Source organism: Oculina patagonica, chromosome 7 (assembly GCF_052425735.1).
Source record: "Oculina patagonica isolate OP01 chromosome 7, crgOcupat, whole genome shotgun sequence".
NCBI classification, from domain to species: Eukaryota; Metazoa; Cnidaria; class Anthozoa; order Scleractinia; family Oculinidae; genus Oculina; species Oculina patagonica.
This window is the reverse complement of record NC_135764.1, coordinates 15720582-15743148: the sequence shown is the minus strand read 5'-3', so window position 1 is coordinate 15743148 and position 22567 is coordinate 15720582. Positions and strand designations below refer to the sequence as shown.

The 22567-nt window shown below is 32.5% G+C and overlaps 1 protein-coding gene across 1 annotated transcript; it reads right to left on the bottom strand.

The window, feature by feature from the left end:
* LOC144659979 (uncharacterized) lies at window positions 1–22216 on the bottom strand. Its single transcript, XM_078520518.1, has 3 exons — window positions 21176–22216; window positions 18945–20532; window positions 1–270 (listed from the first exon to the last, which is right to left on the bottom strand). The coding sequence occupies exons 1-2, from the start codon at window positions 22083–22085 to the stop codon at window positions 20171–20173; spliced, it is 1272 nt and encodes a 423-aa protein (XP_078376644.1). The 5' UTR covers window positions 22086–22216; the 3' UTR covers window positions 1–270; window positions 18945–20170.
* Between the last annotated feature and the right edge of the window lie 351 nt (window positions 22217–22567).

The following is a 22567-nucleotide window of genomic DNA, read 5'->3' as shown; positions in this document are numbered from 1 at the left end:
TTTAATATGAACAGAGGTTCCCTCCATACAAAGTTTAAGGCCAATACACTTCTCTGTTTTTAAGATACAGATAACTAAAAATGGTTTTGCGGGCCCGAAAAGTTTCCGGGGCTTTCGATAAACGGGCCCCCGGACCGCTCTTTCAGGAGTCCAGCGCATTAACCAGTAGGCCACCGCGCCTCCCGAAGCCTTACTAGTACTGATGGGTAATTAACTCACTGCTAGTCAGAGCTCGTTGCTGATCTTTGAGGCCTTTTGACCTGTTTATTCCTTCTTAAGTAGTAATGTACTACACTCTAAGGCAAATTTGCCTTAGAGATGTAGTACATCACTACTTCCAGTGCTGGATACAAAATATGGGACAAAAATGGATTCAAATATTGGAATCAAATATTAGAATCAAAAACTGAAATTCAAACCCTAGAAAACCAAGCCTGTAAAACCAAGCCTGAAACAACCCTAACTCAACCCTAGGTTCAAAATAAAAAAAAACTTCTTATACTCTTTTTCAAAATTTTGGATACAGTGCTTTTAAACAAGCCGAGTTTTTATGCTGTTGTTATTATCATGGTAAATCTCTTGTACTGAATATCTGTTGTGAATTATCTTCTAAAACGATTATGATTTTTGTTATTTTTGAATTCATTTTTTCTTTTTCAAGGTCGGATAATACACTGTTTAAATCATTGTAAATGTTACATAGGTATTTACTTGTTTCATTTTCTTCATTTAATAATTTTGTTAATGGCTTGCAATGTCCATCTTGTTTTAGTTTTTTTTCTAAATATACTAAAGTGTCTAGATTTTCATATACCAAATCTCCGAGTTTTGATAATTCTTTTAATGTTACGATATACTTCAGTGTGTTTATTGCGTCATCAGACATATTTTTGAATGTATCTGCTTTGAAACATATTTTCTTTAAATTTTCCATGTTTATTTTCATGTTGGTCATTTATCTATATATATAGTGTATGTTTTTATTTTTATGCGTTTTTTCATGAATCTCTTATACTCTTTTTTAAAAATCTTGCATCTTAGTGCGTTTAAAACAAACCTCGTTGACATAATGAAAATCAAAACCTAGGATAAACAGATGAGTTTGTCTTTAATATCCATAAGGATATGTTTCTATACAGCTATCCGATATGTATTTTATTGTGCGCTTGTCATATCCAAAGCTGTATACTTTTTCCTCATATTTGTTAAAAATTTGTTTACTCTGTCTGGTTATCTTATTTTCATTTACTAATGTGAGTTCTTTGATATCGCCCTTAACCATCTTAATCATATTTGTGTGATTTAGTATTTGTGAATTTTCATGATTAAGGGAAAAACCTTTAATAACACATTTCTGTTTATTATCGCCATATATGAAACTGTAGTTTTTAGGGCCACCGCTTACAAAGGTACCTTTTATAACCTCACTGTCTAACTCATCTGTTAAATCACCTAACATATCACCTGTTTCTATTGTCTTACCATTTTTGGATTCGATATACACAATACTATCTGTATCAAAATAAAATACCCTGTTTATCTAAATAGTCTAGTTTTTCATACAACATTAGCCGAGCACTGCTAGTCGTAAAACATGCTACGTATATATTAGTATTATAGCTATTATCAACAAACTGATCTTTATAAGTGTAACTCATCTGTACCATTTCTTCATTTATGAAATTCATGTTTAAATTATCAATGGTATCGTCGAGAACAACTTTGATAAAATTCATTTATGTCAGTTACGTATTTACATTGATTCATGTTAGTTCTCGTTGGCCAAATTTACCCCAAAGTGAGTTTAAACACATTTTTGCAATAGCTCGTAAACCTGAATTTTCATTTAATTCACCTAATTCAATGTCTAAATTCGTTTTGACTTTATTTCTGAATATCATTTCTTCTTTGTCATTTTTAAAATTGTATTTCGTTGATTCAAGTTTTAGCTTCATGAATTTTTTAATATATCCTTTGAATAGATCGTCAGATGACTTCTCAAAATGCCAAACCTCATATATTTTTATAATTTTATAGCCTTTTTCAATGGCCTTATTTACCTCATCTGTTGTCCATGTGCCAGTAAATGCTCGCTCACTTTCACTATGTTGGCATCTTTCTTGTTGCTTTGTTTTTGCACATGATATACACAGAGGGAACATTAGCTTTTCAGACTTTTTCGCATTTGATTCTCACTGAGGCAGAACAGGATGATATAACCCTTTTGGTGGTAATAATTTACATTTTATTAGTCCATACCATTTTTTATCGTATTTTTCTGGTGATATAATTTTTATAGGGTGTCCAATGGGGTATTTTTTATAGAACTGGACAGTGGGATATAAGGAGCAAAAATCTACGTATTTTCCGTATTCATCATCTTTGAATTTATAAAGTAGCTTTGTGCTATTAGTTCTACCTCCGAAGAATGAATCTCTTGGATTTAATGGAGCGACGACTTCTCTATTCCAATCATTTTTATAATATTTTTGGAAACATTTATCATTTTTTAATTTACATTCCCACATTTCAATAAGATTGTAACCAGCAGATGTTATTTTGTTATTTTTAGCTTGTGTTTTATTATACAAAGTCCCCATATCACATTGGTTCTTAGTGTTGATAACATCAGGTTTGTAACAATCTTGGCAGCCGTGCCAGAAACAGCCTTGAAATTCATAAATAGTATTTGTAGATGCACAAAAACCATCTACTTTTAATTTGTTATTGTTGCATTTGATAACTTTTTCACCACCTTCCAAGGCATGTTGAATTTTAATTTTATTTTTCTCAGCAATGTAATCAAGCCATGCAATACTGACTGCACTATGGTTTTCTGTTTGAACAACGTTATCAACTACAGCTATGGTATTTTTAGGCATATAATTACCTCTATAAATAGCCATACAAACACCAGCTATTGTGATGTATTTTAGTGGATCAATATTTTCTTCATTTATAAAATCTTGTCTAAATTTTAGCATGCATCGCCTCAATATATCAACATCCGAACGACAGTATTCAACTATCTCTTTTTTGAAATCGAAAACATAATTTTCATTAACACGATCGTCATACCATTGTAAAAATTTCTGTCTATCTTCTGTTTTCATTTGATTATAGCCATAATGTTTTTTGGAAGGCATCTCTCCTATATACTTTTGATTACAAACTTTGTTGAAATAATGTGGAAAATATCCTTTTTTCAACTCGTTTAAACCAAACGTTTTAGGAAACGATGATAACGATTGTTGAATGAAATTTAAGCTGTCGATTATTTTGATTCTTAATTGTGAAATTTCCATCATCATAATTTTTGCACCATTGTAAATACAATAAGGTTTGAAACCATTATCTATACACCATTTTAGTATAAAATGACTGTCATACCCTTTGCTATTATGAGCCAAAAGTGTATATCCTTTATATTTTTCATTGACGATTTTATTACAAAAACTATTAATATCATTGAAGATTAATTCATTACCATCGAAATCATGACAGATAGCTAAATTGACTTCGTGTATTCCAGTGTTTTGGGTACATTCGAAATCAAAAAATAAATATTTTTCATTATACGTTTTACATGACTGGCAATAATCTTTTTTGAGAATGTTTTTATTTAATCGGCATGGTTTTTTGCTATTTTTGATGCAATTTCCACCCATAACTTTTATCTTTTTCATGAAACATTCATGTTTGCTTTCACAATATTTATTACAATTATTACACATTTTGAAACCGCATTTATGTATTTTAATATATGGTTTTAGTATGATTTGATTGCATTTTAAACATTTTGCTACACTGCTACATACTGAATCATCACTATCTTTTTTCGATCGGTTACTAGTATGGTTTTTGAAGCAAGTATTACCATGAAAAACACGATTGCATTGATTACATGTAACGTCTTTACCATTACATTTATTTCCATCTGGAAAATATTTGAAACAAGATAGACATTTTTGGGGGCATTTGTGTTTATCACGTCTCGTGTAAGCTTTTTTGCAAGAATGGCAGTAATATGCTACATCTAAAAAGGCTGTCATTGATTTTATGACATCAAAATGATTCCGTGTTTTGTATAAATAAATTTTATCCGTTTTACCATTATTGGATGTATATATGATTTCATTGAACTGCTCAGAATCGATAATGTTAATCTCAATATCTAAATGTGATGCAAAGCTATTTACATCTTCTAAAGTATTGCCATACTCGTTAATTTCAACATTTGCATTATTATAAAGTTCTTTTGCTTGAATTTCTTGTAGTTTTCGGCTTTTATTGAACCCATCTTTCAACTGAGTTGTGGTGTAATTTTCAGGATGTAGATTAGCATAAGCTGTTACAATGGCCCTTGCTAAACATATTGTGTCATTATTTTTTATTGTGATAATGCATTGCTTTCTATTCACTGTTTGTTTTGATAAATATAACCGTCCTTTTCCTGCCGGTATTTTAACAGATTGAATAATTATTTTGCAATTTTCTAAATCTATTTCTTTATACTCCAACGTATTGATTACATCTGAAAGTTGATTTAACTTGAAATCAGAAACTTTTAACAATTTTGTTGAGATAGGGTGATCTAATTCATCATTTGAAATTACCAATCTGAATCTATCATTTCCTTTTAACTGCCTTTTCTTTATTGTCATTTCAACCATTTTTTCAAAGACACTGAAAACATCATTTTTATTGTTTATAACATTTTTTCGGACATTTATTTTAAATTCGTTGGTATAAGCATTGAATTTTTTATTTGCTGTATTTCCGATTTCGGTTATTTTGAATAGAGGCTGGTCATTGGATGTTGTATCAAAAATGCTGTCATCGAAATTAAATTCATTTGAGAGCTTATTTTTTGACTGCTTAATCTGTATTAATTTTTTGTGCTTTCGTTTGATTTGATCTTCAATATTTTTATTATGAGTTTTTCTAATTGAATCTTCCATTTGACTGAGTTGTGCATCACGTATTATACTATCGTTTTTGTCCCGTATAGCCTTATCCAAAGTCTTATCGTTTCGATATTTATGTACTTTGTTAATCACTGCTTGTCTAGTACTCTTTTTCACCAAATTCATCCATGAAAAACTCATTTTTTTAGCATCAGCTAGGTAATCATTGGATAATTGTTTGATAAAGCTTATTGTTTTAGTTTTTGGTTTGGGTTTGGGTTTGTTTGTTGGTTTCTTTATTGGTTCAACTATTGGTTTGTTTTGGGGTTTTGGTTTGGTTACGAGTTTGTGTTCAGCCTTTGTCATGCTATCAATCAACACTAAATTACCAATACTGTTATTATTTTTGTCACCATTTTCATTTACAACGACTTTATCATCAGGAATTTCGTTATAAAATGTTCTAAATATAAAGTCTTTCACTAATATCTTTTTCTTGAGATTATAAGGGTTATCATAGTCTTTTTCTGCGATATATATATAAGGATATCCATCTTTATCAATAGCCGGTTTAACTACTTTCATTTTTGGAATATTGAGTACATCTCCATCCGAAGTAGCACCAAGAGTGTTATCAACACTATTTATAAAAAATTGTTTATTGTTATGATTAATGGTATTTTGTTCCATATTATAATTAGAGATATTATTTTTAATAGCGTTTTTAGATGTGAGTACTGATGAGATCACATCTTGAGTTTTTAGCGGGTTTTTAAAATTATTTGTTTTCATTTTTGTGTACTATATAGAATTACCATTTCTTTAAGTCCTTTATAGTAAAAATTATTTTTGAGATTTTTTTTGTGCGTTTAAAAGATAACCAGAAATAATATATTTTTGGTCACCTCAGGCAACAGAAAACAGCAATTTATATATACTGTGCTATACAATATATAATTATATAATTTTTCTTTATATGTTATTCATCAGGTATAATATTGAACCGATTATCTTCTTGAATACCTTTAATGACAGCATTTTTAATGTGTTTTTTAGTTCTCATGTGACTCCATTTTCCTGCAAGGCAAGTGTGATATTCACAAATATCACAATACCAAGGCTTATTAAGCATGTATTTCGTTTTTGATCTAGTAATAGCTTCTAATCGGTCTTTTTCGGTTGTATAAATTTTGTTCCTTCCCATTTATTATATACTATATATATAATTCTTTATATGTTTTTTATAGTGCGTTTAGATATAAACAGATAATTATTTTCTTTATTAATATATATAGAATGAGTGATATTACATTAAATATCAAACACCTGCCAGAAGCTGATGAAAGCTCGAATGATATAGTCTTCATTAATAAAATTTGGTGTATTCAGAACATCCTTGAAGCTAATATTAGTATTATTAAAATGCTATCTTCAGACCTATCAAATGAAGACAAAAATCATGTACATTTAGAGTGTATACCTGAAGACCAGATTGAACATACACAACTGAAACGGCGACGTGGGAGACCTCGGAAGGATCAAAATCAGAAAATATTTAAAAATGCATGAATTCTTGCCCATAATTAAACCATTTGGTTGAAAAGTTGGTTCGTTTTTTAGTTTTGGTTGAAAAGTTGGTTCGTTTTTTGGTTTTGGCTTAAGTTGACATATGCAAATCAGGGCTGGAACCCCAACGGTTTTGAAATGATTAATATTTAAAATGCTTCTTCATATGATTTTTTAGCCAATCAAAAACTTCACATTTTGCTACACAATTGTGAAATATTTTGTAAAAACATTATTCATTTTGTGAAATATTTTTGTGAAGATGTCTTACTCTGCCAAGCAACTATAGGGGATTTCCCATGAAAATGAGTCATCATTACTTTCCAAGGTCATGAGTAAGAATTTTTTTATTATAAACTTTTTGAGTAAAGTTTACTCAAAAAGTTTATATGCGTTGCGTATTCAATTACGAGTGTTTCCATAATTGCATTTTAGACGATATAACAATGCATGCAAACAGAGACAAACTCGATGATAGTCTTCATAACTTAATTCTATTGCCTTGAACCATCTTTATATAAATATATTTATATATAAGATGTTTTGTGATACACAGATACATAGCGAGGGTTCTTGTATTTTTTGCAATGAGTTATTATATGCAGGAGATAAAGTTGTTGATCATTGCTGTGATAAACCTGATATTTTGGAAGATGCATATATGAAAGTATGCCAAAATTGCGGGACTCAGAATTATAAATATGTTAGCGAGTATTTTGATTTTTATGAGAATATGCATAGAATACGGCGAAAATCGGTATATCATCGTAAATACCATATTAGGAATGTTTTAAACGATTTATGTATTAAAAATGGAGTTCAATTATCTCATAATCAGCGCGATAAGATTTACAAAGTGTTTCATGAGATCGGCACTATTCTTCCATCTATAAATAAAAGAAGAAAGAGGATGATCTCAACGAAATATATTATAAGACAGCTGTTTAAAATGCTCGGTATCCCATACAATTTCATCTGTGTTACTGAATCAAAAAAAACGCGAGCTTTTAATGATCGGTATTGGGGTGAGATTTTAGCATTAAAATCGGCTGAGATTGCACGGATTATTCAGTAAATTTATCATCATATTTGAGCAGATACCGATCGATTATTGGACCGGTATCGCATATGTAGTCGTCAGTAGTTTTCATCATTAAAAAGATATTGGATAGTTCATATTCCCCCGTTCTTAACATGAATTTTATTGTATTAAGCAAATGCTGATAGCTTTGATAAGCAAAAATTCCATTTTGAATTTTTAAATCGAGATTCTGATGCTGAAGCCAGCCTTGTATCAATAAAGCTCCCGTGCTGATTGCAATCAGGCTGATACCACCAGTTGAAATTGACGATACTATGCCTCCTGAAGCGAATAAAATAGCCAGCGAATTGCCTATTAATTTCAGCCTTCTAAAGCTTTTTGTAGCTTTTTTATAACACCAACACTTTTTATGATAAACTTTGTAGTATTCTTTCAATTCTTGAATTTGCGATTGATTTAACTTGTCACTAATATGGTTCCATTCGAATATATTTTTGCGTTGTTTTGTCATATATTATTGATTAGACAATGTTTTCTTTCTATTTTTAAATCTGTTGTATAATTTTCTGATATTTTTAATCAACCGTTCAATAGTTTTCAGCATCTCATGTATTAAATCTGCAGTTTTCATATAATAGTGAGTTAGATAATTTATTCGAAGAATATACCCATTGTTTTATCTAAAAATTGGACTTTGTGATACTCTCGACTATTTACTGACATTGCTGTGTTACTAAAACCGATTCTTTGTACAAAGTAATCTGAAGAAATTTTAATGCTAGATGTATTGATATTAAACCCAGAAAATGTTTGATCAATACTCATAACATTATTGCAAACAGCGATTCTAAATTGATCCTGTATCTTTGTATACCAGAGATTCATATATTTACCTATATAACCATCTCTAATTTGCTCTGTATATGAATCTAACCCATAATCGAGGAATAGCTTATTCTGCTCCACTTTTAACCATGGGTATTCAAAGCTACTTGCATCGATAAATTCAATTTTAATCCTTTTATTATCACCGTGTTTATAGCCATTTTTAAATGATATATATATAGTGTAGTCGTTGGATTCAGTGATATTTTCATTTAAATTAATTACGAAAACACCAAAAAAACCATTCTTCGTATCAAAATCAGCTAGCATTTTTGATTGGTAAAACACAAGACCATTATTTAATCCAGACACTACAGCACCGTTACTATCTGCCATGATGAATTCAGATGGATCCGTTAGATCATAAAAATACTCGAAAATTTTATGGTAATAGCTGATGTTTCTTTTTTTATCCATTTTTAATTCAAGATCAGACTTCAAATTGTCCCGAAAATTTTTTAACTGTTCATAATTAACAGCTTGGTCATTAGTAGTAGCTGGTTTAATACCATAAATAGCTTTTGTTTTCATATCAATTGATGCATTGAAAGCTATTCTATCATTTTCAACATAATATAGCTGATCGTATATCCTAGGATCAACGTTACTCTGATAACCTTTTATTCCATAAATCACGATATATGTTTGTAATTTTGGGACATATGCGTTCCCTGATTTCATCTTTAAAACGATATCAACATAGAGATAATTATTAGGATGTTGTTGATATTTATTAATTTGTGCTATTGTTCGACTATATCCATCATAAACTCGCGTAGTTGATTTGTCGATGTTGTCGATTGATGAAACAATATCGATATCTAGTCTATCATGATCTATTTCAGCTGGAAAAAATAGCTCGAAAACCATTGTGTATCGATTGATTGGTAAGCTATATACATTGATACCTAATCTGCTTGAGTAGTAGCCTTTATTGCTGTCAAGTACCAGCTTACTGTCTACAACTTTCGTATTGATCTTATGGTATGAATTCGGATGATCGATTAAACTGCCTAACTCGATATCATTTTCCTCGCTTAATTGATTGATACTATCGGTCATTATATGGGCAAACGTGTTTTCTTGGCCAACGGAAGTTATATGACTGCTATCAACATGATCAAGCATGTATTTTTTGTTTACAGCGTCTGTATCATTGGCTGGGTTTTTTAGATTTGTTATTTTATGACCCAGTTCATATCGAGATTAGCTTGCATCGAATTACTGCCGTCAATATCAAGCTTGCTTAGAATTTTTTGAGTCAAAACGCGTCCTACGACCTTCTTTAAAAAAGTGTTATCGACGTAAAATTTGTCTGCCTTGCTTTGAATGGAATTGGCTAAAACTCCTCCTGTCTTCTTTGTTAAATAAGTAGCATTGACGTACGATCTGTCTGCTTTAGCGCGTCTCTGAGTCAATTCCTTTATTCATACGTTAGACATATTCTTGCTTATCAAATTCGGTACTTTATTTCTGTTAAACGTTTGTTCATTATTGTACTAAGATAGCTTTATCAGCGAGTTTGGTGTTGAGTTCTCCTTACTTTATTGTCTTCTAATTTTACGTATTCAACATTTGGTATAGATCGATCGTTATACAAACTATCATAATAAACTTCGGTATTTTGAAATGAAAGTCCGACACAATCAAACACTGGGTTTCATCACTGTTCTTTTTCATTAAAAATTGGTTGACATATCTCTTGTTAACAGCACGTACTCAAGTCTTTTGCATATGTATCGAGATCAGTCATCAAATGCTACGTCATTTGGTGTCTTTAGCCCAAATATTTTCTTTTTGTCCATATTATAATCACCTGCAATCTGTAAGTTTGAAACCAACACCCGGGTCCCCTTTTCACCATCTTTGCCATTTCATTCTAACAACTGTGTTCTTTATTTTGTAATAAACCGTTAGAGTAACTCATATTATAGATAGTTATTTAGATTATAATGGTTCGTTGAAATTTTTAGTTACGAATTTTCGTGGCTTATCAATATATAAAAAGCTAAATGGGTCTGCAGTTGCTTTGAGATAGTCGTTTTTACTGATTCCAAGTTCTCTGCAAATCATTCCTTGTTCATTATTAGATGGGAATTCGAAAATACAGTGATGAGTACAATTTAATCTGATAGTTTTATCGGTATTATAATAGCTCTGAGATAAATAAATGCAACTGCAATTTTTATTTCTTGAATTTGTAAAATAGTTGCGTATTTCGCTATCATTTTTTGATCCCGTATTGAGATAATCGTCAAAGATGACAAGTTTTTGGCCTTCATCTGATATTTTATCAAGCGGTATTATTTTATCATTACTTGCTTCAATAACAGAATAACCAGCCTCTTGACTAATGGGTTCAAAGGTATTGAAAAGATGTTGATATTTTGATTGCTGAAGATTTTTCCCATACAAGATATATTTTATCATAAAACAATAGCCGATATATCATATCAAGTAAAAGGTTTGATTTACCTCCACCTGATGGTGAGGAAATCAGCATCCTGAAACATTGATTTGGCATGAAATCGTATAGTTGTCTAAAGTTTGAGGCCATATCGTCTTTAGTGTCATAATTCGGTATTCTCATTATATTATATGGGTATATTATTTTCAGTTCAACATGGTGTTCAACACGGTGTACATCAAGGTGTTAAACGCTATGTTAAATGTTGATTTTTATATTCAATTTTCATTTTTTTATGTAACGTAATAATATAAAATAAAATGAGTTTACTTAGATGGAAAGAGCTTGCAAAGAGTAAATCTGATTTGGGCGATAAAATCAATTATGTTAAAAATGCAATCACACAAAATAATATCGGTCAGCAGACAAGCCAAGAGTCATTAGCGAAGGTATTCAAACCAGTTACAAGTAAATTAGATGAGGTAATAGAAAGTAATTTGCAGATTCCAAAATTACCAAAAAAGCGTGTCAAAAATGGGCATGAAAGGTGAACAAGAAGGTCCAGATTACTATCCTGAAGTTGATCCTTTTGAGGATATGGACGTAGATAATTTATTTAATGAGCCTGTAATGCCACAAAATGAAAAACAGATTGTACCGAAACCACCAACATATGAAGAATCTTTAAAAGATCTTTTAGAAGGAAATAAGGAGATTTATGTTGATCCCCAATATTATCCTGAATATGTAGATGAATTACCTCCTGAATACGATGAGGATGAAATTGATTATGCTTTAGATGCTGATGATGAAGTAAGTGAAATACTAGATGACGTTGGTATCGACGATTATGATGTAGTGCAAATGAAATTAGATCAGCCTGAAATGACACCAAAGAAAACCAAGAACTATCTTAATAAGATTTTAGAGAAAGCCAAATATAAACGGAGACAATTGAAAGGTTTCAAGGCGAATGTTACTAAAGAATATAATAGGGGAACTATATCTGAAGCGGAAAGACAGATTAAAAATAAGAGAATAAACAATGCAAGAGTTGCATTAAATGACTACATAAAACATTACGAAAGTAAAGCCAAAACGATAAAAGGTTCTGGTATTCGAAAAAAACAGAAAGGTGGAAATGTTATATTTTTTAACGATGTAAAACAGCTTCTCAAAAAATTGGAATTGATCATCGGTTCAATAAACGCAGGAAACACATCAGTTAAAATGCGAAATATGGGAGTCGCTATATTAGACACACTTTTAAAAAGGTCTACTATAAATAAACAACAATATAAACAGATATATAATCTGTACTTTAAAGTCTAATTTATGTAACTGTATTATATATATGGATCGTGAGTTAGTATTATCATCATATAGTGTTAAAAATCAAGGAAATAACACTCCTCAAAATTTTACAACTAAATTCAACAGGCCTATAACATTGGATAGCAATTACCAATATATGATAGGCCTCAATCGTATTATTAACATTTCATTTACATGGTTTAATGTAAATCCCTCATATGGTAATCAGCTGATTAAATATAGTTCTGATAATGGGAATAAATTTGAAGATATAACTTTTCCTGCAGGTGTTTGGAATTATTCTGAATTTGATGAATATATTAAAGAGATTACTAAGACGGGAGATGATGATAACCCTATATATCCCATCTCTATTGATTTTGATTCAACAACATTCCGAGTCACAATCACTTTATCTCAAAATTATCAACTTGATTTGACGCATAGCAATTTCAACGACCTTATAGGGTTTGATAAAAAGGTATTAAAGGATGCGGTTAATATTGGACCAAGAGTCCCAAATCTAAGCCAAGATACCGATATATTAAATATACATTGCGATCTAGTCAATACTTCTTTAGTCGATGGTGAAGAGTCGGATATCATTTATACCTTTTCGACCAGCGTACTACAGCCGAGTTATTCGTTTACAATCGAGCCTCGTAGGGTCACATATAACCCTGTTAATAAGCAACAGATAAGTAGCATTCGAATATACATCACAGATGGGAAGAGACGGTTAATTAACCTGAATGGAGCGGATACGTCTTTTTCATTAATTTTGAAAAGGAAAGAATAATATAACATAATAGTATATAATGAAACCATATGAATTCAAGAGGTTTTACCATCCAAAATTTGGTAAATTTGTATATAAGCACAAAGGGTCAGGGATTATCGTTGATAACATTTTCAAACCGATGAAGAGTGTTATGTCGTCTGTTGTTAAAAAAATTGTCAAGCCCTTAGGTAAGAAGGCGATAAAATCAGGTATTTCTCATGCAGGTGATAAACTGGGTAAAAAGGCATCAGAAAAAGCCGGAGACCTTATAATGGAAAGGCTTAGGAATATGAGGAAGGGAAATGCAGGGCAAAAGGCACTATCCCCAATCTTACAGAAAGTAAATACCTCACCTGTCAGACACCAACAAAAAAATGAAAGTACTGATATGATCATCAATAGATTAATATCAGGATCAGGTTTAAAAAGAGGGCGTTGAGTAAAATGAATAAAATGATTAAAAAAATTGGTACATAATTGCAAAATTATATAACATAATAATATAATGTCTTTCAGAACAAGTGAATACTTACAGAGATATGAGTTGGTTCGATTTCAACTCGATGATGTTATTCGAGTCCCAGCTAACGGTCAGCACCAACTTAAAAACGGCTATAAGTTCACGATTAACGATAGAAGTTCATTCTACGATTGGTATAATGCGTATTTCGAGGTGCAATTTCAGGTGCAAATGTTAGCTGATGGAGCAACCACGGGGGCGAATCGTATCACAGTTATTAATGGAGCACATTCATTGATTGCCCACATGATGATTAAATCAGCAGGAAAAATCGTTTATGATACCGATAATCTCCATAAAGTTACTTTCGTTAAGAACCTCCTCGAATATAGTGACGATTTTAGTCGCTCAGTAGCAAAAAATAGTCTTTGGTATCTAGATACCGACCATAGGATAGCAAATGCTAATCAGAATGCAGGGTTTGAGGCTAGGCGACTTTTGACGACAGGTCTCAATGATGTCAATGTTGTTATACCTCTAAATCGTTACAGTTTCTTTGAAGAGCTGGAAGGTCGAATGTTACTCCCAATGCATCTCCAGTTCAATATACAGTTACAGAATGACGCCGAATTACTTAAAAAGGCCGATGATGTAGCTGATGGACGAGTGGTCCTTAATAGATTCCTTCTATGGGTCCCAAAATTGACTCCAAAGGACAGCCTATATGATAAGTTTGTTAGTTCCTTCTTGGTAAAGAACACTTGGACGTATATGCGCGAAATGTATGAGGTTTCCGCACCAACGAATAGCAGTGGATTCTTCCAGATCTCATCCAGTATTGATAATGTTAAGGCTATCTTTGTATATCTACAACGAGCTAAATCAAACAATGCAGATGAAAATCCCTATGAATTTGATACCTACAATATCAATCTTGACCGTGGGAATGGTAGTTATTTGACAACATGCCGATTGGAATACGGCAACGGAGTGTTTTATCCTGAGACCGAATATGATAGTGAGTCCAAAGTTAGGATCTTCAATGATTTGATGTCTTATGGTATGAGAAAGAATGATTACAACAGCGGTACACAACTCAACTTGGCAAATTACAACTCTCTCTATCCTATTATCTTTTTTGATTTATCATATCAAGCAGAGCGAGTAACTAGAGACCCAAAGCAGTTGATCTTCAGATATAAACTAAACGCTAATAGTGCGGAAGATAGTCCTTTCAACGTCCATGCCATCGTTCTTTATGATGAGACAATCGTTATTGACAAGGTGGGTAATGAGCTGGTTATTGTATAAATCAATCAATTGAATATTATGTATAAACCATTCTATTTTGTATACGTTTTATAAACAAGAAATTATATAACATATAATATATATACAAGTAATGACAACTTATCACTCTCATAAAGTGAATCTGTCAGAAGGACAGCGAAGGAAGCTTTTGACTGCTTATAGAAATAAAAGTGAGATCACTATTCGCTTAAGCAATTCAGATATGACTGGCAATGACAGTTTAATGCTAACTCAACGACAAATCAATAAATTGAATAAGGCTAAGAAGTTAGGTGTTGGATCTGATTTAAACATCTCGAAGACACAAATTCGAAAGGTCATTAGGGTCGGTCATGGGGCACCGCGAATTGGTTTTCCAATGATTGGAATTAGTGCTCCGAAAACGAAAACAAGATCAAGAAGGTCAACAACTAACAAATCAACAACTGATAACACAACAAAGAAGGATGGGGGAAATATTAGACTACCAAGTAAGAAAGATGTATTTGCTTACACACCGCCACCATTCATTGGTTCTTGGGATGAATATGATAAATTTCTTAGAACAGGTGGATTGGTGCTTCCAAAAAAAAAGATCTTAAAACCGAAAAGAAAGTAAGAAAGCCAACATTCCATAAGAATATACCAATGAGTAATTTTGATTTAATAAACTGGTGTTTATATTTGAATATACCGATAAAAAATGTACTAATGAGAGACGAGACTGTGCCACATAATCACAAATTAGGAATATTCATTTACAATCTCCAACCGTCATATCTGAGTGGTAGTCATTGGGTTGCAACTTATGTAAAAGATAAGGTAATCAATTATTTTGATAGTTTTGGTATGCCTCCATTTCAAGAAATAGTCGATCACGCAAAAAAGAAGAATTTAACATTGCTACATCAAAACAATCAGATACAGAATATAAATACAACCACATGCGGATACTTCTGTTTATACTTTTTGAATGAGATGAACCATGGGAATACGTATTCTAATTTGTTGGAAGTGTTTGACATATATGACACAATGAAGAATGAGAAATTCATTCAACATTATTTCAGAAATATATAACTTATATATATAATGGTTAAATCGTATTGCGTAAAGCAGAAAAAACAGACAGAATGCGTACCAGAAAGTGAAAAATATGTTCAAACCAAAAATGGGCGACTTATGATGAGATGCATTTGCTCTGAATGTAAAAGCGTTAAAACCCGTTTTGTGAGCGCCCAAAAAAAGACAAAAGGCCGAGGAGTTGGTGAAACAATTAACAAAAAGATCGGCGATAAGATTCCGGGGTTTCAACAGGCTCAAGATATTGCATCCTTCATTATAGGTGCTACAGGAGGTGATAAGAAATTGCTTGACAGATACTGGAGCGGTGATATAGCCAAACATGCTTTCGATAATAAGACCGGTTTATTTTCAAAGAAATTCTGGACTCGTCCATCAGAAAATCAAGATCCTTCATGCTCTGCTACTATTTGGGATAAGAAATCTAAAAAATGGCGAAACACATACTGCGATTAAATATCTAATGTATATATATATGTGGTTAAGTCATACTGTGTTTCATGTAAAAAGAATACTGAGTCAATGAATTCTAAAAAATTTGTCAAAGCAAAGAATGGCCGTCTTATGGAAAAATCAAATTGTTATATTTGCGGTAAAAAGAAGAGTAAATTCATAAAAAGTCATAGTGGTGGAGCTCTTGCAAGACGAAAAGGCCCTTCTACTGTTGATAAAATAGCCTATGTAGCATCTAATTTCATAACTCCATCACCTAGCTTTGCTTTAATGGCAAGACTTTTAGCAGGACAAGCTCTCAAAGGTGTAAAAGACAATGTTGATTACTATAAAAAGGGTAAGGGTCTTGATATTCAAAAAGCACTTATCAAAACTTGGAGAACTACACATGAGAACACCTACAGGCAAAAAGTATAATTATTGTGGTCCTGGTACTAAATTAAAAGAACGATTGGCTTCTAATGGATCCTAAAAATATAGAGATCCAACTAAACAATCTTGATAGCATATGCCAACAGCATGATATTGATTACAGTAATTCAAAATCACTAGCTGATAAACATAAGGCAGATGATCTTATGCTTAAGAAAATATCAAATATAGCATTCAAAGATCGTCCATGGGGCACTACAGCAGTTCAAGCTTTAATTAAAGGAAAACATTGCTACAAGACAATCGGACTTGGTGTTAAACAGAAAAGGAAGCCAAAAAACGGAAAACGGCGTTGAGTAAAAATGATTGGTCTCAACAATTAGCCGATGAGTTACATAAACCAATCAGACGAAAATTTAAAACTAGAAGAGTAATATCAAATGGAATTGACGACATATGGTCTGCTGATTTAGTTTTTATGGATAAACTTTCAAAATGGAATAAAGGTTATAAATATCTATTGACTATAATTGACGTATTCAGTAAATTCGCTTGGGCTATACAATTGAAAGATAAGAAAGGTGCATCAATAACTAGCGCTTTCAACAATATTATCATTAATGACAAGCGTAAACCTGAATATCTCTGGGTTGATAAGGGATCTGAATTTTATAACAAAACGTTCAAGGAATGGCTAAAGCAAAATGATATTAACATGTATTCCACTTTTAATGAAGGTAAAGCTGTTGTTATTGAGAGATTTAATAGAACTTTGAAAAATAAAATGTACAAACAGTTTACTATTCAAGGTAATACACAGTATCTTGAAATACTTCCAAAAATAGTAAAAGAATATAATAATACAAAACATAGCTCTATCAAAATGACACCCACAGAAGCTTCAAAGAAAAAGAATGAAGGAACTGTTTACTTTAACCTATACGGTGATATGGAGCCATTATCAGCTAAACCAAAATTTAAGGTTGGTGACAAGGTCCGAATATCTAAGTATAAACGAATTGTTTTCGATAAGGGTTATACACCGAATTGGAGTGAAGAAATGTTCGTAATTACTAAGATCCAACATACTAATCCCATTACATACAAATTGAAAGATCTCAATAATGAAGACATACAAGGAAGCTTTTATGAACCTGAATTATTAAAAGCAAAACAGGATGTATTCAGAATTGATAAAGTGATCCGTAGAGACTACAAAAAGAAACAGGCTCTTGTCAAATGGAAGGGATACAGTGATGACTTTAACAGCTGGATTCTAATGAAAGATTTACAACATATTTAAACGCACTATAAACAAAAAATATATAAAGTAATATGTAATAATAGTAATATATGGCATGAGATGGGCTTAAGGGTTTAATTATTAAATAATGCTTTTATCTATATGGATAAAAGCATTAACAATACTATAACATAAATTTACATATTCTTTATTATATTAACAGTATCATTCATATCACTCAATAATAATTCCAGCTTTTTTATATTTTCAGTTAATAAATTAATAAAATTACACATAAAAATAAAATATATTATTATAGTATAGTATAATACATGATTGAATTGCACGAGATTCAAGTTGAATTATCACCGGAGCAAAAACGAAGTATAAGAAATGCTTATAAGAACAAAGAAGCAGTATCCATTCATATTCCTTGTGACCAGTTCAATGGTATTGATATACTTATGGTCAATACGCTAACAAAGAAAAGGTTCAATAAACACAAAGAAATGAAAAAAGGGGTTGACATCAAATTAAGTAAAAACATCGTACAAAAACAAACAGGTGGTGTTATTTGGCAATTGGCAAAACAAGCAACACTAGACAAATTAGGCAATTTAAGTGGAAATTCCACTGATATCAAAATAGATAACGGTCTTCTAAGCTTTTTAGATATGATACATGAAAATAATAGCATATAATCACGCATAAAAAATAAAAAAAAGAATATAAGAACTATATTAAGCCAAATGCCACAAACAAATAAATATAATTGATCATATAAAATAAGATTTTATATGAACAAGATTTCTCTTTTATTTTATTTTATAAAATAAAAAAGAAAAGCTCCGCTTGAATCCATAGCTAGAATCCATAGCTTGATTTAAACGCACTTCCAAAATTTTTTAAAAAGAGTATAAGAAGTTTTTTTTTTATTTTGAACCAAGGGTTTTTAAGGGTTGGTTTTACAGGCTTGGTTTTACAGGCTTGGTTTTCTAGGGTTTGAATTTCAGTTTTTGATTCTAATATTTGATTCCAATATTTGAATCCATTTTTGTCCCATATTTTGTATCCAGCACTGGAAGTAGTGATGTACTACATCTCTAAGGCAAATTTGCCTTAGAGTGTAGTACATTACTACTTTCTTATACGTTGTATACATTACAAAGTTAACGCAATACATATCTTGGTACACAGATAAATATGGATATATTGGCTAATAATTTATTCTGTGATTTTTGTAAAAGGCGCAAAGAAGACTATCAACATATTAATATAGTGACGAGTGTCAAGGTGGGGAGATAAAAATTTAACTACATGGACATTAAGACCTTTCTTCTTTCGTTGTGTGGAATGCACGCGGGGACGGTGCATAGATGCTAGCTGTCAGATTTACTGTGGATCATTTGCTTCGCCGTTGGCCATCTATTAATGTTGAGATCGAGTGGGACATTATGCCAGTTTACGTTTTCGCCGTTTTTCATTTCTGGGTAATCCCCACCCAGGCCCTCTTAACAAGTCAGCAGCTGGGGTAATTGTTAATTTTATATTCATCTTAGTTAATCTTCTTGGCTTTTCAGAGGGTCGTGGAGGGGAGGAGCGAACTCCGTTGCTTCAGTTTGGAAAACTATTCCAACAGATTCTAAAAAAAAACTGTCTTATTCTTCCTTTTACAAGCAATGTAAACTAACTTTTTAACACCCAATCCTACTCTTCTGCATAATTTCTTTGTATTCTTCATATAGTTTATTTACGATTTATTCATTTGTAATTATTTTTAATCCTACCTTGACAATGGCGTGATGAAGACCCCGAAAAGTCGGTTTCTTTCGCTTATTTTCACTTTTTGTATTCATCCTTTAACATGTTTATTTTGTATACTTTTGATATTTTCACATTGTACTTTTTTTCTACTGTTTGTAGTAATTGTTGTGTTTTGTCTGTTTTTTTAACGTGTCAGTGACCAACACGATAGCATATGCTTCTTTGATCACTGAGCATATTTAATTTTGGTTCATATTATTGCTATATTTTCCTTATTTTAATTTATGTATTTGCTGCAAATAGTGTGTAATAGTGTACGATTATTGTAAATAGTGTGAAAATAATAAAAATCTGAAATCTGATCTGAAATCTGAAATCAGTATCCCGAGTCCCGAATTATCCCTATTACTTGTGGTCACGTGTCACAACTGGATATAATCAGCTTATTCTGCTCCCGAAAAAAAAAGACAAAGAATACTCAAGTTTTTCAGATAACAGGCCTAAATAAAAAGAAAAAAACTAAGCCTAAAACAATACGTTTAAGCTTGTGTCTGTTGTGTCTGGCAAATTAGCCTTTCTGACGTGGCCGTTCCCCCATGTGCCCTAAAATCGTCGATTTGGTAGTGAGCAAAGCTTTGTTTGAGTCCCTTGCTGACGTGCTGTGTTTTTGTGCTCGGCGTCCTGGCAATTTTCGTCCTGTATCTCCAACGTTTTGTCATCACTCTGGTTACCTTCTTCAAGCATGACCTGTATAGCTCCACTGTTTTTCACGGAAGATACAATGGTTGGCTTATCCATTTGCCCGGTTTGTAACTGGTTTTTAAGAATGTTCGCTCCCGCAATACCGCGTATTTCTCCCTGCAAATCGTTTAGAGGCAGGAGCAAGGCCAGGCAGCAGGAAAAGGACCAATGTGGATTTTTGCGCCATTCTTGGAGGTAGCGATATAAGAACACTGCGTACTGAGCTGAAGAAAACAAGAAAAAAAGTGTGGAATAGCGTTATAAGCTAAGGGCCGTGTAGTAAATAATGAATAAAGCGGTTTTAATAAAAACTTAATTGAAGCGTTAAATTTCGTTTGAGTATTGGAAGAGTATTTTCTATTTATTGCGGACACCAACAAAAATAACCAAAAAATAACACATTCTCCGCCAAATAGAATATTTATCCCTTTTGTCTGAATAATGCTAATTCTTATTATTAGTATTCGCCATCTAACCCCGCACGCTAAACACCGCTAAATGTAAATTACGAAGTTCTGTTTTATTGGCAAAGCCTCTTTTCAATTCATCGTACAGTAACACTACTTTACTTCAAAGTAACCGTGATATGGTGGCATATCATGTCAGTGACTTGATATCGGAGGATATCAGGACAGTAGATCGCGCTTCTGATTGGCTACTTGCGAATTTGGGTACGGTAATTAATAAAAGCGGATATGGGCCTTTGCTTATTGCCATACTAGGCCAAATGTTGTTGTTCTATTATTTCCCAGTAAATGAAGCTCAGGCAAGGGAACTACGTACTTGTGGGGGAGTGGCTTGGTCCCACTCCGAGCCTCTATGTTCTGAATAAGTGTAACATATGTGCTATCGACACTGTAATCTTACCAACAAGTAGGCCGACCACCAATGTATTTGCTCCAAGCACCAATATTTTAAATAGGACAGCGTCCGTGTACGTGTCTTTCGAGGCTGTTATGTTCTCTGCGGGAATTCTACTCACAGCTCCAATGGCCAGGTTAACAACTGTAACAGCAAGGGACGTCGCCATCAATCTGTTCTCTGTCACGTCTCGAATGGGTTTGATCCATGAGAAAAGCATTCCATATAACCCAGCAGTGACCCATGCCAAGCCAATGTAGGACCTGCTCTCGTGACCCACAAGAATTATACCAGATGTAAGGATTACTTTACGAGACATTTCAACTAGTTCCCAATACCAAGCGCGATGATGGTAGTTTTCGTAAAGAAAACGCAATCCTGAGATCATTTCCATGCCAGATTCTGGCACCTGAAATACTTCAGTATCCATTGTAGCAAGTATTGTTCTTCGTTGTCTCCAAAGGACGATGAATGAGGAGACTGGGAGGGCAACAATGTAGGCAGTAGAAATGTACGCCACTATAAGCCACTGATCGTACTTTGTACCTTGGCATTCTATGCTGTAATCTGCATTCATGTACTTGTAACAAAACTCTTCTTTTTCATCTCGGCAGAGTTTCTGGCAAGCTAGTGGTGTGACACTAGCAGTCTTGGCACACATACTCAAATAAGTAACATACAAGACAAAAAACAAATTTCTGAACACGAGCTCTTTTGTTTGTGAAATCTTAGTTGTCTTATCATCCTCCTGCAGGTGTCGATTGCGTAAGATCATTACTTTACGCACTCCGTAAGCAACAACAGAAACGCCAATAACAGCAGCATTTATTGCCATCATCGCAAGCAAACTTCCAAATGCATTCACGTGAAATCGCGAGAAAAGACAGTTCACTGGTGCAATCTGGGGTACATCCATCTGCAGTATTTCTGAATATTTGGCGATTACTTGCAAGGAGCCTGGCCATTTTATATATGAGAAAGCTTGAAGTAAACCATAAGTAACCTGATAGAATCCAATAACGATCTTGAGTTTGGAAAATAGTATGTCTATAAGAGAGCGATTAACTCCCTTGTTTTTCTTCCTCCTGCTTGTCCACAACAAAATTACACTGGAAAAACTGAACCATTTACAGAGTTACAAAATGTTATTAGAATCTTTGTAAATTTTATAAAATCTTTGTACTTTACTTGTAAATTTCAATGTCTGTAAACGTGCACACTTACAGACATTTTGTAAATCTCATAGAAAGTATGTAAATTTTGTCTAATTTTGTAGACATAATATCTGTAAAAACTTTGTATTTTTCTTGTAAATTTGTTAACTATTTTACAGAGATTTTATTACATGTCTGTAAAATCTCTGTAAAAGTTTTACAGAGATTTTCTGAATTATGTAAA